This window comes from Toxorhynchites rutilus, chromosome 3 (genome assembly GCF_029784135.1).
Source record: "Toxorhynchites rutilus septentrionalis strain SRP chromosome 3, ASM2978413v1, whole genome shotgun sequence".
NCBI lineage: Eukaryota > Metazoa > Arthropoda > Insecta > Diptera > Culicidae > Toxorhynchites > Toxorhynchites rutilus.
The window spans coordinates 250,590,484-250,616,626 of NC_073746.1; the positions used below are offsets into that span (position 1 = coordinate 250,590,484).

At 39.6% G+C, this 26,143-nt stretch overlaps 1 protein-coding gene across 5 annotated transcripts in view; it reads right to left on the reverse strand.

Moving 5' to 3' along the window:
- The window catches only part of LOC129775480 (semaphorin-5A), a 398,666-nt gene that overhangs the window by 3,706 nt on the left and 368,817 nt on the right, over positions 1-26,143 (reverse strand). For 4 of the 5 annotated variants that reach the window (XM_055780269.1, XM_055780270.1, XM_055780273.1 and 1 more), the window contains 5 exons: positions 12,384-13,097; positions 6,847-8,453; positions 6,617-6,784; positions 6,404-6,559; positions 6,134-6,339 (listed from right to left, as the gene is read on the reverse strand). In XM_055780269.1, coding sequence (XP_055636244.1) covers positions 6,134-6,339; positions 6,404-6,559; positions 6,617-6,784; positions 6,847-8,453; positions 12,384-13,097 — 2,851 coding nt within the window. Of the gene's footprint in view, positions 1-6,133; positions 6,340-6,403; positions 6,560-6,616; positions 6,785-6,846; positions 8,454-12,383; positions 13,098-22,270; positions 22,405-26,143 lie in introns of those variants that run through there. The other variant, XM_055780274.1, reaches the window with a different exon arrangement.

The window sequence follows — 26,143 nt, forward strand, 5'->3', positions numbered from 1 at the left end:
GAATTTATTGCTCGATAATGTGATAAACTGAGGTGCTTGGGGAAACGGTTTCTGGTTATAGGTTATCAAACCCAACCTCAATCCGCTGTTCTTCTCCTTGTAACCTAACCTAACCTGACCTAACCTTCTTATTTCGACCATCTTCGTTGCTATTTTTTGACGTAGGACTACGTTTTATTCATTTCTATACCGGGGTGTAAAATCAAAGTTTCAAAAACGAAAGCGTTACGCTAGAGACCGAGATTTTGAGCGTTAATAGCTCCTAAACAACTGAACGAAATGGTATGATAAAAACATTCGAAACATTCGAAAGATAAAATGTCTACGCGTTATGTACTTGTATGTACTTGTTACTTTTTGATCCAAAAACTTGTTTCAATGGCCTTAAAATTCTTTCAAAACAGGCTATTAAAATCACCAATCGGTATATAAGTGAGCGCCGCTCGGAAATCCTCTCAGTTATAGTTGAACAGGATTGATTAGCATGTTGTCGCTGTTATGGTGAAGCTAACTTCGTTCATCATGAACCGATTTTTACTTCGGGAAAGTTAAAATTCTTCCTAAGGCCAAAAGGGAATCCATCAGGCAGAGAAGAGAAGGCGACCAAGAGAGTGCTAGCATCGAAAATTGGTTCCGTTTGATGCATCGGAGCAGGTTTGGTGGTTATCGAGCTAGCATTAACCACTGGTGGGCATCGAGCATCGAGAAGAATCCGGAAATGTCGATGTCATCGTTGCTGAAAAATAATCTGCCAGTTCCCCTTGGAATTGAAAATTACATTCAAGCGAAAGAGTTTATTTTAATTATTTTTATTTATATAATACTGCGATCAAATGCATTCCGTTTTGTGATTTTTCAATCAAGTGCAATTAACAGGAAAGTATCTGAAGATTATTCTCCCCCATCAGTAGAATATTTTCGTATCCAGTATTGGATGCAGAAAACCTTGTGCCTCCAACGTAACGCTCTCGTTTTCGAAGTCCCCCAAATATTCATTTATTCATTCATTCAGAATGAATTCAGATTCAACTTCAAACAAATCAACGATAGTCCTACGTCAACCTTGCGGTTATACCACAGATATAACCCACTTCCTGTTTTTCGCACTCACGAAGAATGTGGAAAAAAAAACTCCGCCTGCGAATGACGGATCTCTTTAGTAGCATTTCCGAGAAAGAACATGAAACTATTGAGAACCAGAGCAGAGAGTTCAAAGCCCGTAAGAAGAACGGTTATAATAGCTGTTGTCCATGTAAAGGAAGATAATTCTCCATCATCGCGATTGAAGTTTTATAAGGTGTATCCGCGATTGATAAAGGAACATATCGCAGGGAATAATGGTGTCAGAGGAGTTCTCTTGGTTACCTTTTTAGGCTTCCGAAAGAAAACTCTCCGCCGCATAGTCTTACTATAAATAAAATCGCTAAAAAATAAAGCGCGGTCGTCGTGAACAGTCGTAAACAGTCGTAAATGGTCGTATTCCTGACGTAAACACAAACAGAGTGAGAGAATGAGCAGTGAGCAGCTGCGATGTGTTTTTTTTTGTGTGAGGAGAGAGTGTGCGCGTCTGCGTGTGTTCGTTTGCGTGCATGCATGTGCGTGTATGTGTTTGTATATGCTTTTTTTTAGAGTAGAGAGTAGAAAGTAGAGAGAGTAGAGAGTCTCTGAGAGAGTAGAGAGTAGAGAGAGTAGAAATAGAGTAGAGAGTAGAAAGAGTAGAGAGTAGGGAGAGTAGAGAGTAGAGATAGTAGTGAGTAGAGATAGTAGTGAGAGTAGAGAGAGTGGAGAGTAGAGAAAGTAGAGCGTAGAGAGAGTAGAGAAAGTAGAGAGTAGAGAAAGTAGAGAGTAGGAAGAGTAGGGAGAGTAGAGAGAGTAGAGAGAGTAGAGAGATAGTAGAGAGTAGAGAGAGTACAGAGTTGAGAGTAGAGAGAGTAGAAAGTAGGGAGAGTAGAGAGAATAGAGAGTAGAGAGAGTAGAGTGTAGGGAGAGCAGAGAGTAGAGAGAGTAGAGAGTAGGGAGAGTAGAGAGTAGAGAGTAGGGAGAATAGAGAGAGTAGAGAGTAGATAGAGAGTAGAGAGTAGAGAGACTAGAGAAAGTAGAGAGTAGAGACAGTAGAGAGTAGAGAGAGTAGAGAGTAGAGAGTAGAGAGAGTAGAGAGTAGGGAGAATAGAGAGAGTAGAGAGTAGAGAGTAAAGAGACTAGAGAAAGTAGAGAGTAGAGAGAGTAGATAGTAGAGGGAGTAGAAAGTAGAGAGAGTAGAGAGTAGAGAGTAGAGAAAGTGGAGAGTAGAGAGTAGAGAGTAGAAAGCAGAGAGTGAAGAGTTGAGAGTTCAAAATAAAGAGCAGAGAGAAGAGAGAACAAAGTATAGAGTAGACAGTAGGGAATGAAGAGTAGAGAGTTGGAAGTCAAAGTCAAAATTGAAATAGTAGCAATTGATCGCAGAGAAAGAGTAGAAGTTTGAGACATAGAGACATTTGGACTAAAAAAGAAACAGTGAATAAAAGAAAAGAACAAAAAGTTGCGAGAGTCTGTTTGAGTGCAATAGCAAACCTATTCCAATGACTTTGCGGTAAACTAATAAAAACATAGAATTGGGCCGCTAGTGGGGCCTGAAAATAGACGGTCAAAAATCTTTTCTCGTTTAACCTTACATTTTAGAGGTTAGGTGTCTTCAGAGAAGTTGTTCAGAATGTTGATCCAGATAATTTTCATTCAAACTCTTACTAAGTTAGAATAAAACTAACTTTTTGTACTTGCGAGATATTGCAAATTGAAATTTGCAGAGAGAGATTGCAGAGAAGTTGAACATACCGAGATCAACAATCCCAATCATACAAAACGTCTTGTACTCGTTAAAAACTTGATATTTGGTTACCACATGAACTGAAAGGAATTAATTTAATAATGTGTATCGATGTTTGCGGTATGCATCTCAAAGGCAATGAATTTGATCCTATTTTAAAGCGAATAATCGCTGACGAAAATAAATTGTTTACAATAATGTCATTCGAAAACGATCATGATCCAAGCTACAAACCACCTCGAAAGCTGATATTCACTCAAAGAAGATTTGGCTTTCAATTTGGTGGGATTGGAAAGGATTGATATTTTTTGAGCTTTTTTGAGGAATCAAACGATCAATACGGAAGTCTACTGTCGGCAACTATATAAATTGAATGCAGCGATTATCGAAAAACTTCCAGAATCAGTCAATCGTAAGAGTGCCGTCTTCCACCAGGACAACGCCAGACCGCACACATCCTTGGTCACTCGTCAAAAATTAATGGAGCTTGGTTGGGAATTGATGTAATATCCACCATATAGCACTGAACTTGCATCATCAGATTACTATCTGATTATTAGATTATTAGATTATATCTAAGCAGAACGTGTTGCTTAAGATATTTTTTTCAGCATTGGCACCCGTTTAGTAAGCAAAAATAACTAATTTTATTTACGTACATAAATTCTTATATAGTATTGCAATGTCGAAAACAAACCAAGCCGATACCCAGTAGTGTCCGCCACAGAGCCGATTAGGTCCAAATAAGGCCCTTGCAGCCAACTGGTCTACCAAAGCACAACTCCAACCGCAAGCCTTGTTTTGGATTGACAATGAACATCCCCATTCAGCGAAGTTGAGAAAATTTTCTTCACGAAAAACAAGAAGTGGGTTATATCTGTAATATAATCGCTAAGTAGACGTAGGACTAAATACCGTCGGCTCGGTAATCATTTATTTGAAATTGCATCTGAATCGATTCTTAATTCATGAATTAATGAATATTTTGAAAGATTGCTGAAAGTTTTTTTCTTTTTAGTGTGTGGGTGGATGAGTATAAGTATGGTATTGTTATTAACATAAAATTCAACTTTTTCGAACTTGTTCGAGGTCCCGAAACGAACCGATGAAATTTGAGTGGCCTTGTAAAAGCAACTGAAGATGTTTGATACGTGATTCATTTTCGTGAGAACAATACGATATTTTTCATGATCACTCCATGCGCAGAATAGAAACTTAGGGTGTCATTTCATGCTGAAAACGAAATAAAGTCTATATAACCTTGCATAAATTGCAATTTATTTTGATGTTATCGTGATGTGGCAATTTTTCATGACTGTTCCATGCGAAAGCAGAACAGAAACTGATGCTATTGGGTTGCATCACGGGAACACCAAGTCGAGTGCGTAAATGGTTGCGAATATTCCTTCGCCCGGACGCATTCACACGCAAACAATTTTTCATGTCTATTCCATGCGAAAGCAGAACAGAAACTGATACGAGTAAAAGTACAAACGCCTTGCATGTGTCCGCTATGGTTCCCCAAAACCAATGCAAGCGAGCAAAGGAAATCACATGGAAATCGCTTGCATGTATTCGCTATGACGGATTCTCCAGGTGCATAGATTTTGCGTCCGTGTTCGGGAACACATTGCGATCACCAATCGTCATCATTGAGCTAGATTGTTATAACTTCCATAGCTTGCTTTCAAAGCAATTTTTAAGCTAGTGAAATGATTTTTTGGACCAATAAGTGACAATCATGACAATCATAACTCGTTGACATTTTATCTTTAAGATGAAGTGATGATTATACCACTCTATCTAGCCGGTAAAGAGATATTAACGTTCAAAACCTTGCAGTCCAGCGTCACTCTCTCGCTTTAGAAACTCTGAACTTACACCCCGGTACAGAAATGAAAGACGTAGTCCTACGTCAAAAATCCTAGACGGGCTCTTAAAAAAACTTTTACTTTATAACTTCTATATCTGTGTCAGGTGCGCGACGCTCAAACTTTTGTAGACTACTTTCATTTTTTTAACCAATACAAAATTAAAACAACAAAAAATAAAAATAGTCCATCATAACCAAAATCATGACAGACGTAATAGAGATGAATACAAATTGAAAAGAAAAAAAAACAAAAAAAAAATAATTCTGAAATCGCCCTTGAATCAGTTTTTTGCCGATAAAAATCAGAAGTTTTACGAGTGTGGAATTATGAAGTTACCAGAAAGATGACAAAAGGTTATCGAAAAAAATGGAAATTATATAATTGATGAGAGTTCATTCTATGTACAAAAAAATGTGTTTTATTTGTATTGGAAAAAACGGAAATTACTTTTCGGGCAACCCAATAGATGTGTCATATCCTTCGTGTGAGAAGTACTAGAGGGTGTAGAGGGCAATTAGGGAAAAATTCATTCACTCATTTCTCCATACCTAATTATAAATCACTCTCGTATCTGCTTGGAATAATCATGGCGAAAAGAATGCAGCAAGCAACCGTGAGATTGCACGATGAATCATTTTTCCCTCCCCGACCATCTTCATTCGGGACTGAGAGTGAACATAACAAACCGAAGAGTGGAAAACAACATTCAATGAATGAATACTCCTTTGGAAGAATCGCACGAAACAAAATGACGAGTGAGTCAAAATAGTCTTAATCTGCGTGTACGTATGATTTTATTTTCCCTTGTACTCTTTTACTTGTCAGGATTCAAGTGTACATGAATCTAGCTTCCCGCTCACCAATAACCAATAATATGGTGTTTTGCGTTAGCTTAGATCGTTTCATACAAGAAAAAAAAATGCTATTGCAATTGCGCACAGGAAACAACTCGATTTCAACTATCTACCTATATTTTACTGCCGCGATCGAGGCTTCAATGATTGCTGTTTGAGTGAAAAACGAATGATTTTACAGAGACACTCGCTGGCTCAAGCAAAAGTTTCCAATTGGATTCTATCACCATCTAACGTAATTCCGAGAGGCAAATGAGGGAATGCAAAATTTTCTGAGAATAGATGAGCGTAATCGAGACAGTATTTTTCCGTTCTACTCGAGAATGAACTTTACAAAGAGGATAGGTGAATGTTTTCTGTCTCAAATAAAGTGAGGCATAAACGGGGAATAGAAGGGTGAGTTTTATCTGTGAATGAGTGTTATTGAACGAATTTCGATGCGATTTTGCCCATACCTGGTGGAGGGTTGTTAGCCTTATATTAACCTATGAACACACTCAGTTCGAGATTGCGCAAAAGATGATCACAAAACTACGGACGAATGTAGAGCCTATCTACCAACTCATTAGGAAGCGAGAAGAGTCAATCATGTTTTAGCTTACGTCTTTAGTCGGCAGAGAGGAGTACTGGTTCGGGTACGATCCATAGCACGGTGAACCTTGAATGGCCTTGATGCCTTTAGTCTTTTTCTTTATAATGTAGATCGTAGTGAAGACACTTCCGACGCAACATATAATGATGAGTAGTACAACTCCAACGACGATTGCTGCCACTGAAGAAGCTCCTGCAGTCAAGGCGTGAGGAATTTCTGAAAAATACCAAAAACAATTGTTAAAACTGATAATGATAGAAATTAAAGGTACGTTTTTTACCGTTACTCATTTCCACGTAGCAAACGCGAATCTCGCGATCGCTGCCTTGACACATTTTTTGATCGGGTGTCGGAATCAGACACTTCCTTGTGCGCACTTTCTCGCCATCCGTGTTGCACTGAGACCATTCACTCCATACACCCCAGCCAAGGAAAGCTACAAAAGAGTGTATTTATGTGTGAAAAGCCTTGCGTTATTTCTTAGTTTACTCACAATCGCAGCTGGGCATTTCACAAGTGTCATACTGTGTACTCTGACCCTCGCAATCGTTCCCGAAGATCACATTGCCCGACATCGACAGGCATTGGCGTGAGCGTGTCCTCGTGCCCAATCCACAGGACACGGAACACAATGACCAGTCACTCCAACATCCCCATTCACCTATCCAAAATAAAAAAACAATATTAGAAAAACATGAAGCTGTGAAGTCTTCCCATCTTTACCTTTACAAGGCTGTGTGTTGCAGGCACGCGCCATCTTGTTAACCCCATCACAATCGCCTTTCTCGCACGACCGAGTCCGGAATTGCTGCCCTCCACCGCAGGAAGCACTGCAACTGCTCCATGATCCCCACTCACTCCAACCGTCCTCTATTTCTGCGCCTCCTCCAGAGTGTGCCGAGTCACTTGATCTCTGACAGGAACCATCGGCGTGACAAACTCGTGTCTCCTCCTTGGGTGTGATCTTCAGCAGTGCCGAATCCGCGATAGGTGCTTTGCAGGTGTACCTGAATCGTTTCTCTATGTATCCCCCGTTCGGGAGAGTCCCATTCGCCACCGTCAGCCAGGGAGTCCACGCTCCGGCTCGCTTCACGTCTGCGCACTGGTGGGTGTTGCAAACTTCATAATCCAGATGACATCCGGGACATTCCATACCTCCGTTCTGGGGTATCGGGTCGTCACATTTTCTCCTTCGAATGCGATAACCTCCGCCGCAAGGAGCAGTGCATTCTCCCCATACTCCCCAAGGACCCCAGCCCCCATCGATTGGTGGTTGCTTTGGGGCTGGACAGGGTGGTAGATGTGAGCAGTAGATTTCCGCTCGGTCCGGTCCAACACAAACTCGTCCTCCGTGGGCCGGCTTTGGATTACCGCAGGTTCTTCTTCTCGTTTTCACCGCCATACCGCAGGTCTGCGAACACGCAGACCAAGCGCTCCAATCTGTCCACCCACCATGTACTGTGCAGTTGGTTACAGCTATACTCATTCCAGTGCACTGTCGTCCGCCATTCTTCGGAGAAGGATTATCGCACGATCGCGTTCGACACAGACAGGAGTCGGTATTCGCTCCAAAGTCATCATTGCCCACCGACGGCTGAATCTGTCCATTGAATTGGGCACATTTATTCCACTCGGACCACGCAGACCACCCGCCATCCACCGGAGCGGTAAGTACGGGACATTCCGTAGCGTTTTGTATCCAATATTTCGCTAGAGTGTCCCCATTGGGAGCAATCGTGCAAGCCTCCTGCAGCTCGTTCCAGCCACAGTAGGGATCCATTGAGTTCAGGCAGCTTACCTTCGAGAGGTGCCGATTGCAGTGATGTGATGAAATGCGACTCAGTGCCGTATCCGAGCCCACATACAGCGAATCGGTTTCCTTTACGTATTGAATGGTGCGGATCTTCGAGTCGGCAGTCTGCTCCGGTCTCCAGATTTCAACCACACAGGTGCTTTTAGTGCGTGGCAAAACCGATATCTTTTTGATGTGGCCCGAGTCCGTGGCTGCGTAGATGATGAGCACCCGTTCGTGCAGCTTCGTAGGAATGATATCGATCGCGATGTGACTGAACCGTTCCAGGATGGTGTGATGCAGCGGCTGTCCGGTGATGGGTTGTACTGCCTGATCCATGAGCTGATATTTGGAAGAATCTATAAGCGATATGTGACGGGCTGTAGGACCGGCGAGACACTCGTAGTGATCGCGATGTTGAACGTCTTGCCTATGCCAGGCTGAACCTTGCGATTCCTGGTGTTTGAAGGCTCCCGCGAAGGCCGACTGAATGGCGGACATGTTGTAGGCGCAGATGGCTGAGCCGTGGATGCTATTCCTGTTGAAAAAAGATAAGGTTTGACACTTGCGATGTAATGGATAAAGACCGTACTCGAAAAAATGTAACAGAGAAAAATGATCACTAAAAATTCATTTTATGTCGGATATTTTCGAAACTCTTAGGAGTTAGATAAACACATATTAGGGGCTGTCCACATACAGAAAAAGCATGATTTTAGGTTCCCCCCTCCCCCTCCGTGGACATGCGTGGTCATTGACCATAACCTTCCTCTGTTGTCCAGGTGAATATTCTTCCATATATGTTAATTGAAAAAAGGGAATAATTGCATTGTGCCTATATTCAATTTTAAATTAGTTATTTGGTTTATGGTATTTTACATTTGGTGTTTTTCCAATGACCGAAACTTGTACACTGAGAATGGTTCGCTACTCTCAAGCGTCATTCAGTGTGTTCTTTGTGCAGTTTCGCTGGTTTAGGTCAATCACGGAGAGCAACTACGAAGTTTACAGTTATCTCAAGCTCAAGCTTAAGGAACGATAACCCGAAGGTCATTCGTCCGTTAATTTTCAATAAATGAATATTTTGAAAGAACGCTGAAGGTTTTTCTAGTTAGTGTGTGAGTGGATAAGTATACATATGGATTTTTTATACAGGGACACACATGAAATTTAGCTCTTTTGAACTTGTTGGTGGTCCTGAGTAGAACCGAACCCATGTTAGTAAATAAATATTCCGTTTGCCAAAAATGCAAGAGAGTAAAAATATACTCACAGCTTGCATATATCTGCTATGGCGAATTCTCTAGGCGCTTTGATTTCAGTTCAGTCCGGCGGCAGAAAAGAAATGTCAATGGAAGAGAAGAGCATAATGCATAGCCGTGTTAGCGAGACCATCTCCATGTCACATCGCAAATACAACTAAATGGATTTCTGAGCGAGCGTCAGCTTATATATATATAGATTTGTGTGATTTCAATAGGCTGTTTTCAACGCAATTTTTAAGCATTTGAAACAAGTTTTTGGGTCAATAATCAAGAAGCACATAACTCTTGGACATGTTATCTTGTTTTTAAAATGATTATCATACTATTTCGTTGATCCGGAGAAAAATTATTAACGCTTAAAGAAGGAATGGATTCATCTTCGGAATTACTCAGCACAAAAAATACCAACAGGGTTGCCACATTTAATTCTGTAAAATTTTCTTTAAAAATCTGTACATCTGTATTTTTAGCCAATCTGTATAAAAGATCCGTATCGGAAAGTTAGGCGAAAAAATGAAAATAAAGGTTTATTTTCACTTTGAACTTATTTTTACAAAATAAATCATAGGAAAGTTTTTCGCCTCTGAATTGTACGATGCTTTACATGGTTTTGTTGTACTTTGCCAACTTTATCTTTGACGCTCCTCCTTGAGCCAATACATTCTTCGCTCTATCACGCCGTTTGACATCCAACAGCTGGGACCAAGTTATATCCCAGTCATTCAATGTTTGCCCCATAACATTCGACTTGAGTAACCTAAATTCGTAATCCAAGCCTTTTCTATTACCTGTTTCAACGAATTGAGAAAATTGTAGCATCAAATCATTAAGGTTTGGTATCTTAACGAAATTTTGAGGGTTTATCAAGACTGAAACTATGTTTCACCAGTTCAATATAGAAGTCACGGCAAGTCGTTTTGAAGATCAACTTCCTAGCTACATCCAATCCTTTTTTTAACTTCTTCTGCACCGATACCAACGCAAACATCCTAAGGCTTCTTCAGAATGTCTTCAAAATCTCTCTCATCAAGGTCAGCATCAACGAATCGTTCCACGTAGCTCTCCAAACATAAGTTACCCAACTTGATCAACTATAACAGTCTTCTCTCATTGAAAAGTTCTCAAAGATGAGAACTTTCTGATTGAAAGGATCGATTATTGATGAGCGGTAGAACAAACCTTAGAAACAGTATAATCGGGTTAGGGTCGATTAAATGAGTCAATATACGATTGACGGATTGATTATGCTCATACATAACTTGGAACAAAAAAAAATAGTTTAAGCTCTTCAAATCGCTCAAGATCTCGCTTAATAACTGCCTCCAACGAAAGCAACAATTGGAAACGACGATCGATTTTGGCATTCGTAAACAAATGGTTTTATAACACTGCTTTCATCAATGTCATTTCTTTATTATGGTGAAATATCCACTACACCATATCAAACAATTCCTCACTAGCAAATCCATAGTCCTTTCAAATTAAATAAATATCATACCACTCCCTTCAGTCGGCCAAGAGGTATCGTTTAAAACCTCCCTCTCCAAATGTCACACTCTCGTTTACGAAACTTTGAACTTACCTCCGGTACAGAAATGAAAGACGTAGTCCTACGTCAAAACATTTATAAGAATCATTTCAACAGTTTCCAAAATTTAAGTTTTTTTTATTAAGGTAAATGATTTTGGTTTGTCCAGTCGAAAATATGATCATGGTTTGCCCACTTTTTTGAATGCTCTAATTCAGCGCTCCTGTGTCAAATAAGGTGTTCGAATGTTTCAAAACATATAAATAAAATTGTCTTTTTCATGGCTTACAGTAGTTTCATAGTATACTTCTACGGAATCACATAAATACACCTTCTATTTATGTCAATGCGCCCCTCATTCGAGCTAATTTTTAATCGATCACCAGATGATTATTTGGCACGTATTCAGACCATTTCTGGATTATAACACTTACAAATATTGTAAACACCATGCTTTCACACCAGTATCAGATTTACGTAGCTAAACCATTAAATTCACGCATTTTGATGAACTCAATTCTGATTATGAGTTGTCCAATTCAATAATGTTGTTTTGTCCATATGATTTCTATGGAAACCGCTTGGTGCGCTGCAGTTTGTTTATTGTGTCCTTCGCGCATAATAAAGTTTTTCTGTGTTGAGTGTGTTGAGGGTAACACTTTTAAAATGCCCAAGAAAAGGCAATATTATGAGGAAAGACTAAATTATGAATGAATCAATATGATGACAGTAAACTCAAGCAATGATAAATGCAACATCTAGTTGTGAATTCGAATGTTTTCATTCAAAAATGGTGATTTCTAAAACCGGACAAACCATGATAATTTTTTGGGCAAACCATGATCAGAGGTGGTCAAACCATGATTCTCCTTTAAGGAAAATCGTTGAAAAACATAAAAATTTGAATAATTTCAACACTTAATTGTAATATTAGCAACTAGAGATTTGAAGCTTTACAACAAACCCAAACTCGTATCGATTATGTGTGATTTTCATGAAGAAAAATCGATTTGCATTTACTAGTTGCGTAAAAACACACTACACTACACTACACACTCGGACGAACCAAGATAATTTACCCTATAACTTTTTTGTCCATTATTCTCCATCTTGGCAATTTTTGTTTATGCCCTTCTCAAAAGTAAGGCTAGAGTGAAAATGGCAAACCAATGATATAAATTGTCCATTTTTTTTGTTCATAAAAACTGCGTCTACAAAATTTGAGCCAAATGAAAAGAAAAAAAAACGATCTCCGGATACAAATGGTATCGCTCTTCTTCTTTCGGAAATTCTCCGGAACATCTGCTTCGTGTTCGCTTCAATGTACGTCTCGTCGTCCATTACGGTGAATTGCGGTTCACCAATCACGTGCGGTACAGCATCCTGGCGCGGTATTTGGCCATCGAATTCGATTTATCGGTTCAGTAAGGCGCCTTCCTTACCTCGAATGCATGAAGTTCGGCCCTCTCCATTGTCTGCTGAAGGCACCAGACGAAAGAATTGACCATCTTGGCCATCTCGACAACCACTTGACAGATTGTGATGAAATATTACACTTGTAAACATTACACTCTAAACCAGTTTTACCCAAAATTACATTAATTTTTACTTATGCAATAAAAAATTATACACAGAAGAAAGTGTTGCATTTTTTTCGAGTACAATATTCACTTACTCTGGAGTGGTGAACGTGGCGTAGAGAACACCTTCCTCCTGCGAATAGACCATTCCCTGTATCTCGTTGAAATAAAACGGATAGTCTCCAGGGAGCGAACAATTCAGGCGCGCCTTCACGAACGATGTCCAGTTGTCCTTCAGTATTTGGGTGCCGCCTGGGTCATTTTTGCAAATTCTTGCAATCCTGGAATACACACTTTTTCCGCAGTTCATATACTCGACGGCAGCCTCCCGGAAGACAAAATACACAAAATCCCCATTTTCGAAGCTTCCCACAAACTGTGGATCGTTGAGCCACTTTGAATTGTACTGTTTCGTCCGTAGCATCCGGGTGCTTTCCTCGGTTACATCCGCCCGGATGATGGTTGGGTCCGATCCGGAGAAATCGGTCGTAGTACCGACGAACAGCTTTCCATTGGAGGACATATGTGCGGTGTTGTTCGCGTACGGACTGAACGGACACTTGGCGACCCCGGTGTCGAACCGGGTTACCGTCAAGTTCTCCATCTGTCGCCACGAGCAGTACGGACTGAAGGCATACGTTCCGCAGGTGTACACCTTGTTTCCGAAGCTCTCGAGAACCATTATATGGTTCCGGCAGGCCTCCTCGCTCTGGCCTTTATCCAGACAGGTATTGCGCATCGAGGGTGTCACCTCCCAGGGCATCTTCTCGCGCACATCCAGATGCAGTGAGAGGCGATACAAGTTGTCCCTGAAACGAGAGGAAGATGAGATGTCACATTAGTATGAAAAGTTGCTTTTCTCAAAAACCAAATTCATGTGGTGCAGAACAGGTTAACGACAGGTTATACGATTTCGCGGTTTGTGACCGATAAATACGATCTGGCCAACAATGAATGTCAAACCGCAGTTCTCATCTCGATTGACTTTGTTTTCAGTTCGTTTTGAGTTGGCGTTGTTGGCATTGCTGGATTCTCGGAAAATTGTGTTTTTTTTGCGAAACCGCAAACATTATCGAATCTCGCTCGACGCGGTTCTGTGTCGTATGACGAGGACTGTGCCGAGATTGAAATCAACGCAAATTTTATTGGTTGCAATCAATAAAGACGTCTGGGTGTCGTTTGGTCTCGGACTCGATCTAGATCGTGAACAAAACTCGTACAACTATTCTCGATACCGATAACGACCCTATCGTAGAATTGATAGCCATCATTTGTCAGTTTGATTTATTTATTCAAGTGTTAAATTGTAGTTGCGTAATGAGTAATCTAACCTTGATCTATGCACTATGTTCCGATGTTATATGTTTATATCTGAGTGGTTCGATTGTGGCTCACAACTAGCATAGGCAAGGTGCTGTTGAAGCAAAATAAACCAGAGTTACGGCAACTTGTAAAAAATAATTCGCTTCAATGGCCAATCTCTAACGCCCAAACACTTCTCCCCGATGGACATTAGGTCTCGATAAATTCACGCCACAGCATTTCAGATTATTCTTACCTTAGGCTTGACACTGGTCGCAATTATAATCGCAGTTGCAGTACTATTCAATTGGCCCACCTACAAGCGAACTAGACCTCCGGCCGATCTCCACTCCTTGTTTTCATTTTTTTGCGTGTTGTATATTTGAGGAAACAGGCTGTTTTAAATTAAACGCGAGACGTAAAGAAGATTGCTAATTTACAGTCCAACAACTGGAGACGCACACAATGGACGCTAATATAGCGTTATTTCCCCTCCTGCATTTGCGCTCATTTTATGTCGCATGTGACTTCATCTGTGGTCAACGGAACATACCCCGTGAGACGATTTATCCTTTATTTTTTGTATGTGGGATAGGAAGAGAATGCCATTTGTTAATACCTGTGCTGTTTGCGACTTTGTGTGATGTTGTTTCGTAGGCCGAGCTTCAGAGATAAGCAAATTTATTCAGATAGCCATTTTTACAATTTTGCAGCAGTGTTCTGTTTGAGACAGGTCTCGATGGGACGAGATTTGTGCGATGGGAAGTATTGTCAGGGTGTGTTTGTTACCTGCCAGTTTTTTTAACACCTGCACCACCAACGTTTTTTATATATATTTCTACTTATTCGATCATTTTGACCAGTGTGATATTTAGTTGTCAAAATATAAAAAAATCAATGAAAATAAACTATTTTGGAAAAAGTCATCATATTATAAGAAAATATTAAATAAATTTTTAAAACAAAATGTTGTGAATAAATGATACAACCGGTCATTTAACCGGTCGGTAGTTGTAGTATTAAGAAAAGTGTTCGTGACCGGTAGCGTGAATGTTGAGCAAGTGTTTAACTATATCTATAATCGTACTAAATATCATAAAAATTAGGAAAAATTCAACAAGTCTTCCACTGCTGATATGCTTTCCTCATTTGTTCAGTAAAGATCAATTCCAAAGCATTGATGATAAATTCAGTGAAAATTTGAATATTGATTTCTCTGCAATTGACTGTAATGATGCTGTAGATTTTTCAGAAAGAATATAAACGATCAAAAAGTCAGGCGAAACACTAGCATTTCGCTTATGCGAGGATTAATTCTTTTACATATCCAGTCTTCGCCCGAACGAAGATATACTCAGTTTCTGGTGGGATTTGGAATGGATTCTGTATTATGAGCTGTTTCCAAGCAATCTGTTTCTCACATATATTGCTCGCAGCAGCTTTCGACCAGGAAGCAAACATGTTCTTGGAGGATAGAATAATTAAGCGTGAAAGATTGCGAAACAGAACTATGGATATAAAATTAAATTATAATGCTTTGATTGAAAATTATGTTTTTATTTTCCCCAAAATCGACATGAACTTTTCGGACAACTCAATATGAGCTATCCTGATTTATCCTGATTTTTATTTTCATTCTTTCTGATTTTTTTAAATTTTAGTTGGCAACCCTGGATGGATATCTAGATTCAGGGTATATCAGATTGCGATTTCTGAGCTTAATCGTATTTTAGGAAGGTTTTTGGAATACGTGAAAAGTTGGTTAGAAGTAGGATATACTATTGTGTTGAGAATAGCTTAGAAAGTGATTACAGAAATTGATAAGAATCAATTAGAGAATGGTTTCACCAATTGAAAATTGATTGGAAAATAAATAATTTAACAAACTGGAAAAAAGTACAGCTGACTGACACTGATGGCTACGAGGTCTACAACGGTGAGTTTATAAGGGACATGGTGCGTGGCGGATCCTATTATTGTCTAAGACTCTGGCAGATTATTGAGATTCCCGCTTCTACATTAAGACGGATCTAAGAGATAAGTACTGGAATTGAGTGAACGCGACCGACACTTTCGCGATCTCCAGTTCTAAAGTGGTTAATTGGATCAAAACTGAGCTCGATAAAAGAGGATGAGGATGAGAAAGGCATTCTGCACTCGGCGTTAGCGTAGTATCAGCTCAAATGCAATTTGTAGACATGGGAGGCAAAGATGGTGGCTTGGAAGCGTTGAAGAAGTACGTGGAGTGTGCTATCAAAACATAACGCACATTACAGCCGGCTGCACCGTTTTAGCCAACGTGGTTTGCATTATTCATAGGCAACTGGCGCTTTAGTGGGATCTCTTGGAAGACATCGCAACTACTGATATGAGCCTGCACTTGTTCTGGAAAACGACTGTTTCAAGCTGTATGGAGATCGTTCTGTTCTGATCAGCTCCTCTATCCATCAGAACCGTCCAGATATAATGGAAAACGACATGAGCAACCGACAAGTCACCATTATCGATGGCGTTATTTCATTGAACTGATATCTGGAGCAATTTGCATGTACCGACCATTGGCCGGAGGAATCAACGAACTTTGGGGCCTGAGGAAGGTTCCAAGAAGGGCTCCAGACATTCTCTCTGGAACTGGAATTTTCCCGAAAACAGTTACTCACTTTACTTTTGTGGCAACAGTCCGTTTATCGGATCAGCGCCGAATGAATTATTGATGTCCAGTATCGTCGGACTTGGGCAGACGTTCTCCAGTCGTCTCGAACACCGACGGCCCGTGCATCTTCCTCTACAGCACATAACCAATGAGTGCGGGGTTTACCCCGGAGTCTACGCCCTCTTCCTGGCGTTCTCCTGAAAACAGTTTTGGCGGCTCTTTCATCCAACATTCTGACCACATGTTCAGCCCACTGTAGTCTGCCACGTTGTATTGCTTTACTATTTATATCAGCATATTTATAGACTTGCTACAGCTCGTGATTTATGCGTCTGCGCCACATTCTTCCAGTTTACCATCGAGTATTGAACGCAGCACTTCACGCTCAAAACACCAAGTGCTCTTCGATCAACTTCCTTCGGCGTCTATGCTTCATGTCCATAAAGAGCAACCGGGAGAATCAGCGTTCTATACAGCGCCAGCTTTGTGCGAGTTTGCAGACTACGAGACTAGTAGCTGCAATTCGTCTTTTGACTTCACGGCTCACATCATTGTCACATGTCACAAGTGTACCAAGATAAACAAATTCCTCATCCACTCCGAATCGTTCCCCATCCAATTCCACCTCAGCAAAAACACCACTGGGACTTCCACGCTCTCTACCAGCTACGTTGTACTTTGTTGTGATAGAGTTGACGATGAGTTAAAGGGCTTAAATGCCTCTTCTACAACCATACGGTCGATCGCGATGATATAGATGTCATCTGCAAAACTAAGAAGCATATGAGATTGTGATGATTGTACCGTTTTCTTGCATGTCTGCTCTTCGTACTACACCTCCCAGTGCAATGTTGAAAAGCAAGTTTGAGAGCGCATCATTCTGCTTCAGTCAACCTAACGTTACGAAAGCGACTGAGGTCTCTTTCGCTATTCGTAAAGCATGATTTAGATTTTTTTTTATCTGTATTATAGTGATTTTCAACTCATTTTTGGCTGGTTCGTCACTTGTACTTCCATTTTTGGAAGAATGTCGGGAGTGAGAATTGAACTCGTGACCTTCAGCGTGAGAGGCATGGATGTTACCACTACGCCAGATCGCCTCCTCCATGATTTAGATCCCTGTTATTGCATTGCCAAAGCTCGTTTTTCTTGACTCAATAGACGCCTTGAATTCCACGAACAGATGATGAGTCTACAGATTGTATTCCCGGAACTTATCTAGGATCTGTCGCAAGGTAAACATTTGGTCCGTCCAGCAAAGTATTCGCCGAAAAAGGGTTCCTTTAACGTTCTCAATCTGAAGAACAGGATACGGGAAAGCACTTTACAGCAACGTAATGCCTCGATAGTTGCTACAATCAAGTCGATGCCATACAAATGAAACACAAATTTCTGCATTACTCAGGAATTAATTAAGAAAATGAAACCAAATTAGGTATATGGAGGTTTTAGGGTGCAATAAATGTTTTTACGGTGGTCAGGCACTCCACCCCCCCTCTCTAAGGGGGAGCTGCCATACAAATAAAACACGAATTTCTGCATTACTCGAGAATTGATCAAGCAAATGAAACGATGAAATGAAATTTGGCATGTGGAGATTTTAGGATGCAATAAATGTTTCTATGGCGGTTAGACACTCCACCTCCCTCTCTAAGGGGGAGCTGTCATACAAATGAAAGACAAATTTCTGCATAACTCGAAAACTTATAAAGCAAATGAAGCCAAATTTGGCATGCGAAGGTTTTAGGGGACACGAAACGTTTCTATGGTATACACTCCTTCCCTCTCTCTGAGGGGTACGGCGGGGGTACTGCCATACAAATGAAGTATACATTTCGGCATTATTCAAGAACTATCAAGCAAACGGAACCAAATTTGGCATGTGGAGGTTTTAGGGAGCAAAAAACTTTTCTAAGGTGGTTCAACACTCTTCCCACATTTCTAAGGGGGGGGGGGATCGTTGTTTAAGGGATCGATAAACGTTTCTATGGTGGTTTGACACTCCTCCCCCCTCTGTAAAGGGGAGCTCACATACAAATGAAACACAAATTTCTGCATAACTCGAGAACTAATCAAGCAAATGGAACCAAATTTGGCATATGGAGGTTTTAGGGAGCAATAAATGTTTTATGGTGGTTTGACACTCCTTTCCCCTCTCTAAAGAGAGGTGGGGAGGGTGCTGAACAACTCGAGAACTAATCAAACAAATGGAATCAAACTTAGCATATAGAGGATTTAGGGAATCTATCACTGTTCATGTTTCTATCATGTTTCTACCACTGACCAATAACGCATATTTTGCTTATTGACGGAACCATTCAGCCAGAAATGAGCCTCATCGCTGAAGATGAATTTCAAGTTGGTGCTCAGCCCAATTCACGAACATACGACGCTTCTAGTGGTCAAGCGGCTTCAGTTCTTGCGTCAATTTGATTTGGTTCCACAACGCAAAATTCGCCACAACGACGTCACAGAGATGCCCAACGCCCAACGCATTATAAAATGGCAAACCTTACTGAAGAGAAATGTCAAGAGAGCATTTGCTGTCCCTATCGATCTATTATTGTAGCGTCCCTATTGAAATACCCGTTATTTTTTGACAATAGCAAGACCTATTGAGCACATAATGATTGCAAAATAACCATTCCAATAAAAATAAAATTAAAAAAAACATGTAGGAAACCAGATGGTGGAGACTAACGCCGAATTGTATGCAAACATGCGCTTCCCAGCGCAAGAATCGAGTAAAATCCACATACCTACTTTATTCGTTGAATTGTTTACTTGTTTCACTTTCCGCACGGTTACATACCCCAAATCTATAGTTAATGTATTGCAGTTTTGCAGAAGGATAATCTATTTCTTTGGAATTTCACTATTTTCCTTCAATATTTTCCAATTCATTTTCTCGTTCGAATTTGAGCAGAGACGAACACAACGAATTAAAGACCACTCAAATCTGACTTTTTTTGTGATATGGAGTCATTCCAAGTCAAATCAGCCGAAAACAGCCGATTTCGACACGACTGTCTCCAAGTTTTTGAAATTATGTACATGTGGTGGTAGCTATCTTAAATCACAATTTTTCTTATCAAATGATCAATTTTGTGTACGGCTGATTTTTCATAAGGGCGTATCCTTTTGTGCAAAAAAAAAAATAATTTGAAATTGATTAACATATGATGTGCGTCGAAGTTGTTGAACAATCAATTAACGATTTAGGAAAAATTACATTTTAAATACCACGTTAAAAAATATTCAAAAAAATTATTTAATATACGAATCTTTCATTGTGCGCCACTTTATTATTTGAGGAATATCAAGCTAAATAATATTGAATGTCGTACTGGAATGTTGTGAGTTATTTGGGTTCGCGTTCCAATCGCTGAACTGGTATTTGCGCTAATCTTGATCGTAATGAAGCAATGCAACTCTTTTCGAGGTTATTGCGATTAACAGACAGAATTTATTTCGTTTATTTAGTCACCAAGAAAGTAAATGTCGTTCTAGAATTTTGTATGTGATTGGGTTTTGCTTGCCAGTAGCAAAACTTTCTCCACCGTAACAGCTGCGCTTATCTCGAGTATGAGAAAGTCATGCAACTTTTTTCGAGGCCAGTAATATAAACAGAAGCGTTTCTTTTGAGAATAGAAGTGTTTATATTCTTAGTCGCTTCAAGCCACCAATGTACGGTTCTGTATGCATGCTATGTTGATCGCTTGTTTGGTGCTGGTTGGTTTTCATTGTACGAACGATGTCTAGAGGTGCGATTCCACTGAGACAATACTAAACAACATATAGCGTGATATTTGATACTTGCAAGAATTGCCATTGTAGTCGTTTTCATTCGATGCCAAAAAAAAGATTGATGTAGATATGAGATGTGGATTAAAGGTGCAATATGGTCCTGTCTTAGACACAACCTCTTATACTTTTTTGAAATACTTCAGGAGTTTCAATGACAAAGCATGTTCAGGATGTCCACCCAGATGTGTAAAGCCTCATCGGAGCTCCCTTAGATTGTTCAGCTATCATAGCAAATCGATTATTGTTTTCAATATTTCAAAAAGATAACAATGAAAGTATTCATTTGTCATACATCCATTCTGCTGGATAGGTTTCTCTTTTAGCTGTAACATTACCCTTCGCTAAGAATTCTGCGACATTCATCACCTGAGAACTGGTTAGAACAGTGTACAGTCTGGAACCCTCGCATAACAAACGATTGAAGTCGATCATTAATTGCGTGAGGTAGGGCATCTTAGGGATGCTCATTCGTTCAGATGCTTGAAATAGAGTTAGTGAGAACAATTTTTCTATATTTGATTGGAAGCGCACAATGCAACGAAAAAATAGTCCAAATTTCACCTGATTTTGCTTTTGAGCATTCCTACACTCATTGGAACAAACCGATGTTGGTATTTCCTACACTGTCTGGCGCCCATTCGAACGGATAAATCCGGCTGTGGACCGTTCCCGTAAGATCCCCGGAGTCGTATCGAGGGAACATTACGTCCGGCCGAGAGACCTACCGCCGTGCGTGAACAAATGGCAACCAATATTTTGCCGGTGCGAAATTTTGCAACATCTCGTCTCGTCTCTCGGTACATAACGACGTACCTCAAGCCACCCCTCGTCACCATTCGGGCGCCAGTCCCTCGATTGAGTCCCTCTTATCGGCACAAATTAAGCCGAAAGCTATTAAACGAAAGTGAAGATTCGTTAGCGCAAGTCGCTCCGGCTGATGGATGGCGGTATTCTCCTTTTAATCGGGACCTTTCGAGCGACCTTCGGAAACTGAGACCAAAAGCGAAAGTCGATTACAGCCTCCATTCTCTCTCGCTCTGTGTTTCTTTTTACTTTATTGCGAGAAGTTGATAATGATCTGTATTATCGACGAATCGCGCATTTGCTGCAGCGAATGCGCGGCTTTGTTTTATGTATGCGTGATCAAGATTGGGGTCAGGCGAAGAATAGCGGAGATAATTTAAATGTTTGCTGATGGTCAATTATACGGATGATTGCAAACTGATGAGAGGAAATATATATTCGCTATGGTTCGGGTCTCTGACAAATTGTGCTTAGTGAAAGCTTGGGCTCCATTTCGGTCGGATTTGGACACGGAGGGATTAGCTTTGCCTGCAAAACACAATACTCAATCATCAATCAATATATTCCATTACGGACCGTATAAATAAACAAATCACTAAAATCGATCGGTGGCACAACGCCAAGGAATTGAATGCTAATTTATATGGCAGCTTACTCCTACAATGGCTTCCATGAGGATTCCAATGGAGCTTTTGTGTGGCGCACGGATTGCTCCAGGTCGGGCAAAGGTGTGAATATGATAATTGGATTAGCCAATGCCGGCGAAACCCGTTCGCTATCAATCGAATGCTTTAATTGAATTCTACGATTCATGAAGAATATATCTCCCTCCTCGAAGGGAACTTTTTATTTTATTACTCGTATATTGATATATAGCGCCGCTTATGGAAAGTTGAATTCACTCTACCCTAGAGATGGCCTTCGACTGTCAAACTGTCCGAGAAGTCTCTGTTCTCTCGCGGGTATGATTCCTACAGGCGCGAATAATGAATTATGTTTTAACGAACTGATTTTTCTCTGCCATTTTGCGAGTAATTAATCTTCCGCTGGCCTGGCCAACGATCGACTTGCTGTCAATCGAGTCTCAGGTTCGTTCGAATTGTTCGAATTTATTACCCCTCGTTCCGGCATCCAAATCAATCAAGCTCAATGCGTCAAGACCAGAATTGCGTTACGTTTCATCCGGCGAATGCCAAGTGGGTTGAGGAAATGAACGATCGAACCCATTTTTCGCGTGATGCTCCAAATAAACCGGTCCAATCAGTGGACGACTTCGGACCAACTAATTAATTATACCGAAGTTTGACTCGTGAACACATCAAATTTAGTGAAATAGCCATTAAATCAAACCCACAAATAGTCAAAGCTTCCGTTGAACCTATTCCCCGTTTGACGACCGCATAGAAGATCACTTACCGGTCGATTTCTCGCCATGGTGTGTGTGTCCGATCGATCGACAGTTTACAACGTGACACAACTCTCGATTCCATCCTTGAACTTAAAAGCTTGGGTTGCTCGCGGACAGAGTGAGTTCAGAGCAACATTTCAACCCGCGTGCAAAAAAAACCTATTCGGAGTCAGTGAACTTTCGACGCCCGATCCCGTCGGGCTTCATCTTCCGTTGAAATTTATTGTAGGACAATTTCCGCTGTAACTTGTCATTTTCGCGATAAACTGTTTTGACACGCGATAAAAAAATGTGGTGTTGATTCGTTCAACGAGGAAAGAAAATATTATCTTAGCGAAACCATGCACTCTGCTCCGAACGAAAGGAAATAAACCACCGCAGCAGTAAAAGTAATCACTAGCGGAGGTAAATACGTAATCGTACCGGATCAACACGGTTTTTGTTTGTTTTTCGTCCTGTTTCTTGCTTGTGAATAAACTAGACTGTGCACGGTATGAGTCAAAGTCGAAATGAATACGGGGCGTGATGTGGAAGTGTCAATGAGTATGGCTCTCCAATTGGTACTAATTATACTGTAATTGTAAGCTCTCTGCCTAATTCAGGTACACGCCGTTGGATATCGATTTCCATAAATTAAATTATGTGAAACAATACGGTCGATAATCTTTACGGCAGCAAATCTCTTTAGACATTTCCATAGGTCCCTTAAAAATATAACCTTTTCTTGTAACAACACATGCCCGCTCCCATTTACGCATAAATGCCATTCTCGTGCACGAGCCTGGCGAAAAAGTCAACAATGACAATCTAAGCTCACCCTCTCCAAATCAGCTAACAGATGCTTGTCTGACAACATATTTTGGTTTCTAAACAAAAGAAAAAATATGCTGAAAAAATAAAGACTCCTAAAAATTAATGTTCTACTCGTATTATTTTTGTGTGTAAATTCTCACGTTTGACATGTTCTTGGTATGTTTCTAATTAGGAAAAAGTTAGTAGAGTATGTAAATCGTGATAATTTATACATAAGAATGTTGAGAGTTTAACATTAACAGTAATTTTTCGAAGAAAACAAGGAGAAGTTGCTGTCAGAAAAACTGCCCATCTTACGATGAATGAGTAATATGTTGAAAATTGTTTTCAAGAAAAATGAATTTTAATTTTCAAAATACTTTTTTTCAACGTATTTTTTTTTGCAAAAAATTGTTTGACATTTTAAATGAGAACCTAAATATTTTTTTACATATCATTCTTTGACTAAAATTTTGTAGATCTAATACATTTTGTGTGAGATTTTTTTTTGAAATTCTGAGTTTTTTCAACTTTTTTTTTGAAAAATCTTGATTTGAAAACTATAAAAATCTAAAACTTTGTCGAATAATCAGGATTAGTTGTATTCTTTTCAAAGAAAACATGAAAAAGTTATTGTTAGAAAAACTTTTTCCCTGTAAAAGTGCCCATCTTCCGATGTATAGACGACTTATTGGAAATTGTAAAGGCTATTCATATATATTTTTTGAGACTTTTAAAAAAATACGTTTTTCAGAAAAATGAGTTTTAATTTTTAAAATAATTTTTTTCAGCGAAATATCAAAAAAAAAAAAAAATTTGTAAAAATTCAAACAATGTTCTACATTTTATCCTTTGAATTTTGAACTTTTGAACTAGAATTTTGGGAGTACACATATCATGTCTCTACACCCAAACTAGCATCGGCAGAAAAAATATCATCTTCGGCAGAAAAAAAAGCTTTTTCGTGTCCTGAAGGATGAAAAGAACAAATAAAAGCATCTTTTTCAAGAGTTCTAAAATGTTTGTATGTTGGGAGCAGACCTCTCTTTCTCTCAGACTGAACGTCATTTTGGAATTGTACCCAAAAAAAAAAATCCATACGATACCAAGCAGGGATCGAATCAAGGCCGGCTGGAATGCAAGGCTGTTTTACACGACTGCGCTGTCTACATAGCCACTGGAGCTGTTGCAAAAATACCTGAGAATATTACACCACATTATAGAATGAAGTTATATCTTAAAAGTATGCATGGAATGTGTTTTCCTAAAGTAAAAAAGAAAGCAGCTTATATAATAATATATTTTCTTTTATAATATTTTTTTTTTGCATTTTTTTTTAATTTGGCTTCAAAAATCCATATAACCTCAAATTTGTATTCCCATCCCCTATTTTTATTCGCGTTTTTAGTATTTTTGTATAAGTAATTTCCAAATAATTTACTAATATATTAAATATGGATAAAGTTTTAGCAGAAATGCAAGCAGATTTATAGAAAAATAGTTAAGTTAGGATCAGGACTATGTCTTCTAAGTATTTAAACAACATCGAATAATAACATTCATTCATTTTTTAACAATTTCAAAGCGCTTTCGGGTCTGTTAATCTGAAAGAGAGTAAATTGCTCCACGAACACGGATGAATTATTCTGCCGTTTGTTTGGCTACAAGGTTGTCCCATTTGCATAAAACGATTGAGCCGAACGGATTTCAAATGTAAAAGTCGATTTCGATCGAAACGTAAAATTCGACCGAGTTTCAAACTAATCGGATTCCGGAATATGGGTGACAAACATGGTTCATGGCCATAGCAAATGTAGAATTATCAAAGCGTTTTCCTGAAGATTTCACCAAGTTCGTTTAAATCTTTTCATTCGTACATTGTACATAGAAACGGTTCAGTGGTACAAAAGTTATGAATTAAAAAATTGGGAAAACGTGGAAATAATTGATTTTTTGAACCACCCTAAAATGAAAATGGTCACCCTAACGAAAAAATAAAAAAATGTAAGGGGTTGTATCCACTTCGAATATTATTTTAGAATGCATCGAAATTTTTGTAATAGATTATGTTCTTCGTAACGAATAAATTTGATGAACGTCCTTTCACGTTTGATATGATGCTTTGGCAAATGATCATTGTATTTTACATTTTCCTCTGAAATTATTGCACATTTCATGTTTACGTAATTCTCGAACTGCGAAAGTTCATTCACCTCTAGTATCTGAAAGGACGATTTACCCAGGCTTCTCAGTTTAAAAGTACGTTTTAGGGAAACATATTCCGGACTGCACAACGACAAACGAGTATAAAAGTACTCAACACCAAAAAATACTCCCGACTCGCATGTGTTTACAAATCACATTAATTTTGTAGTCCGTTTTAGGGAAACACAGCTCAGTGGAAAAAAATACCCCCAACTTGCATGTTTTGACTAAGTGGATTCCCCCAGGCACATTGATTTTGAAGTCCGTGTTAGGGAAACACAGTTCGGTGGAAACAAAAATACCCCCGACTTGCATGCTTATTTGCAAAACAGATTTCCACAGGCACATCGATTTTGAAGTCTGTGTTGGGGAGACCGTAAATCGGGTGAAAATAGTTATTAACGTTAACTTTATTTCATAAAATCGTGACCTGTTTTCTGATATGGCACCCTTCCTGGAAGACGTAGTTCTACGTCAAAAATTACGGGTCTAATGTTTTGTGATAAAGAACAAAATTACCACTTTTCACGAAAATCTGAGAACCACTATATCGAATTGGCATGAAATGGCTGTATGATAATATTTATGATAATTTAAGAGCTTGAGGATACCAAATCTGATTTAACCCTCTAAAGATGTTGTCGTGCATTTCTCAAATCTCGATCTAAAGTTTGAGCTGATAACTCGCTCAAACGGTTTACATCATGTGCCCAAAATCTTTGAGATGGTCATGATGTAGTACTGACAAACCTTGAAGTCCGATATGTCGCATGATGGGATTTGTTTCTAGTGTGAATCAATGGTTGGTAGAGCTGTTGTTCACTCAACTTACGTGACAAAATGAACTTGTCTACCCAATGTTGTTTAAGCTTTTTGGGGATTAT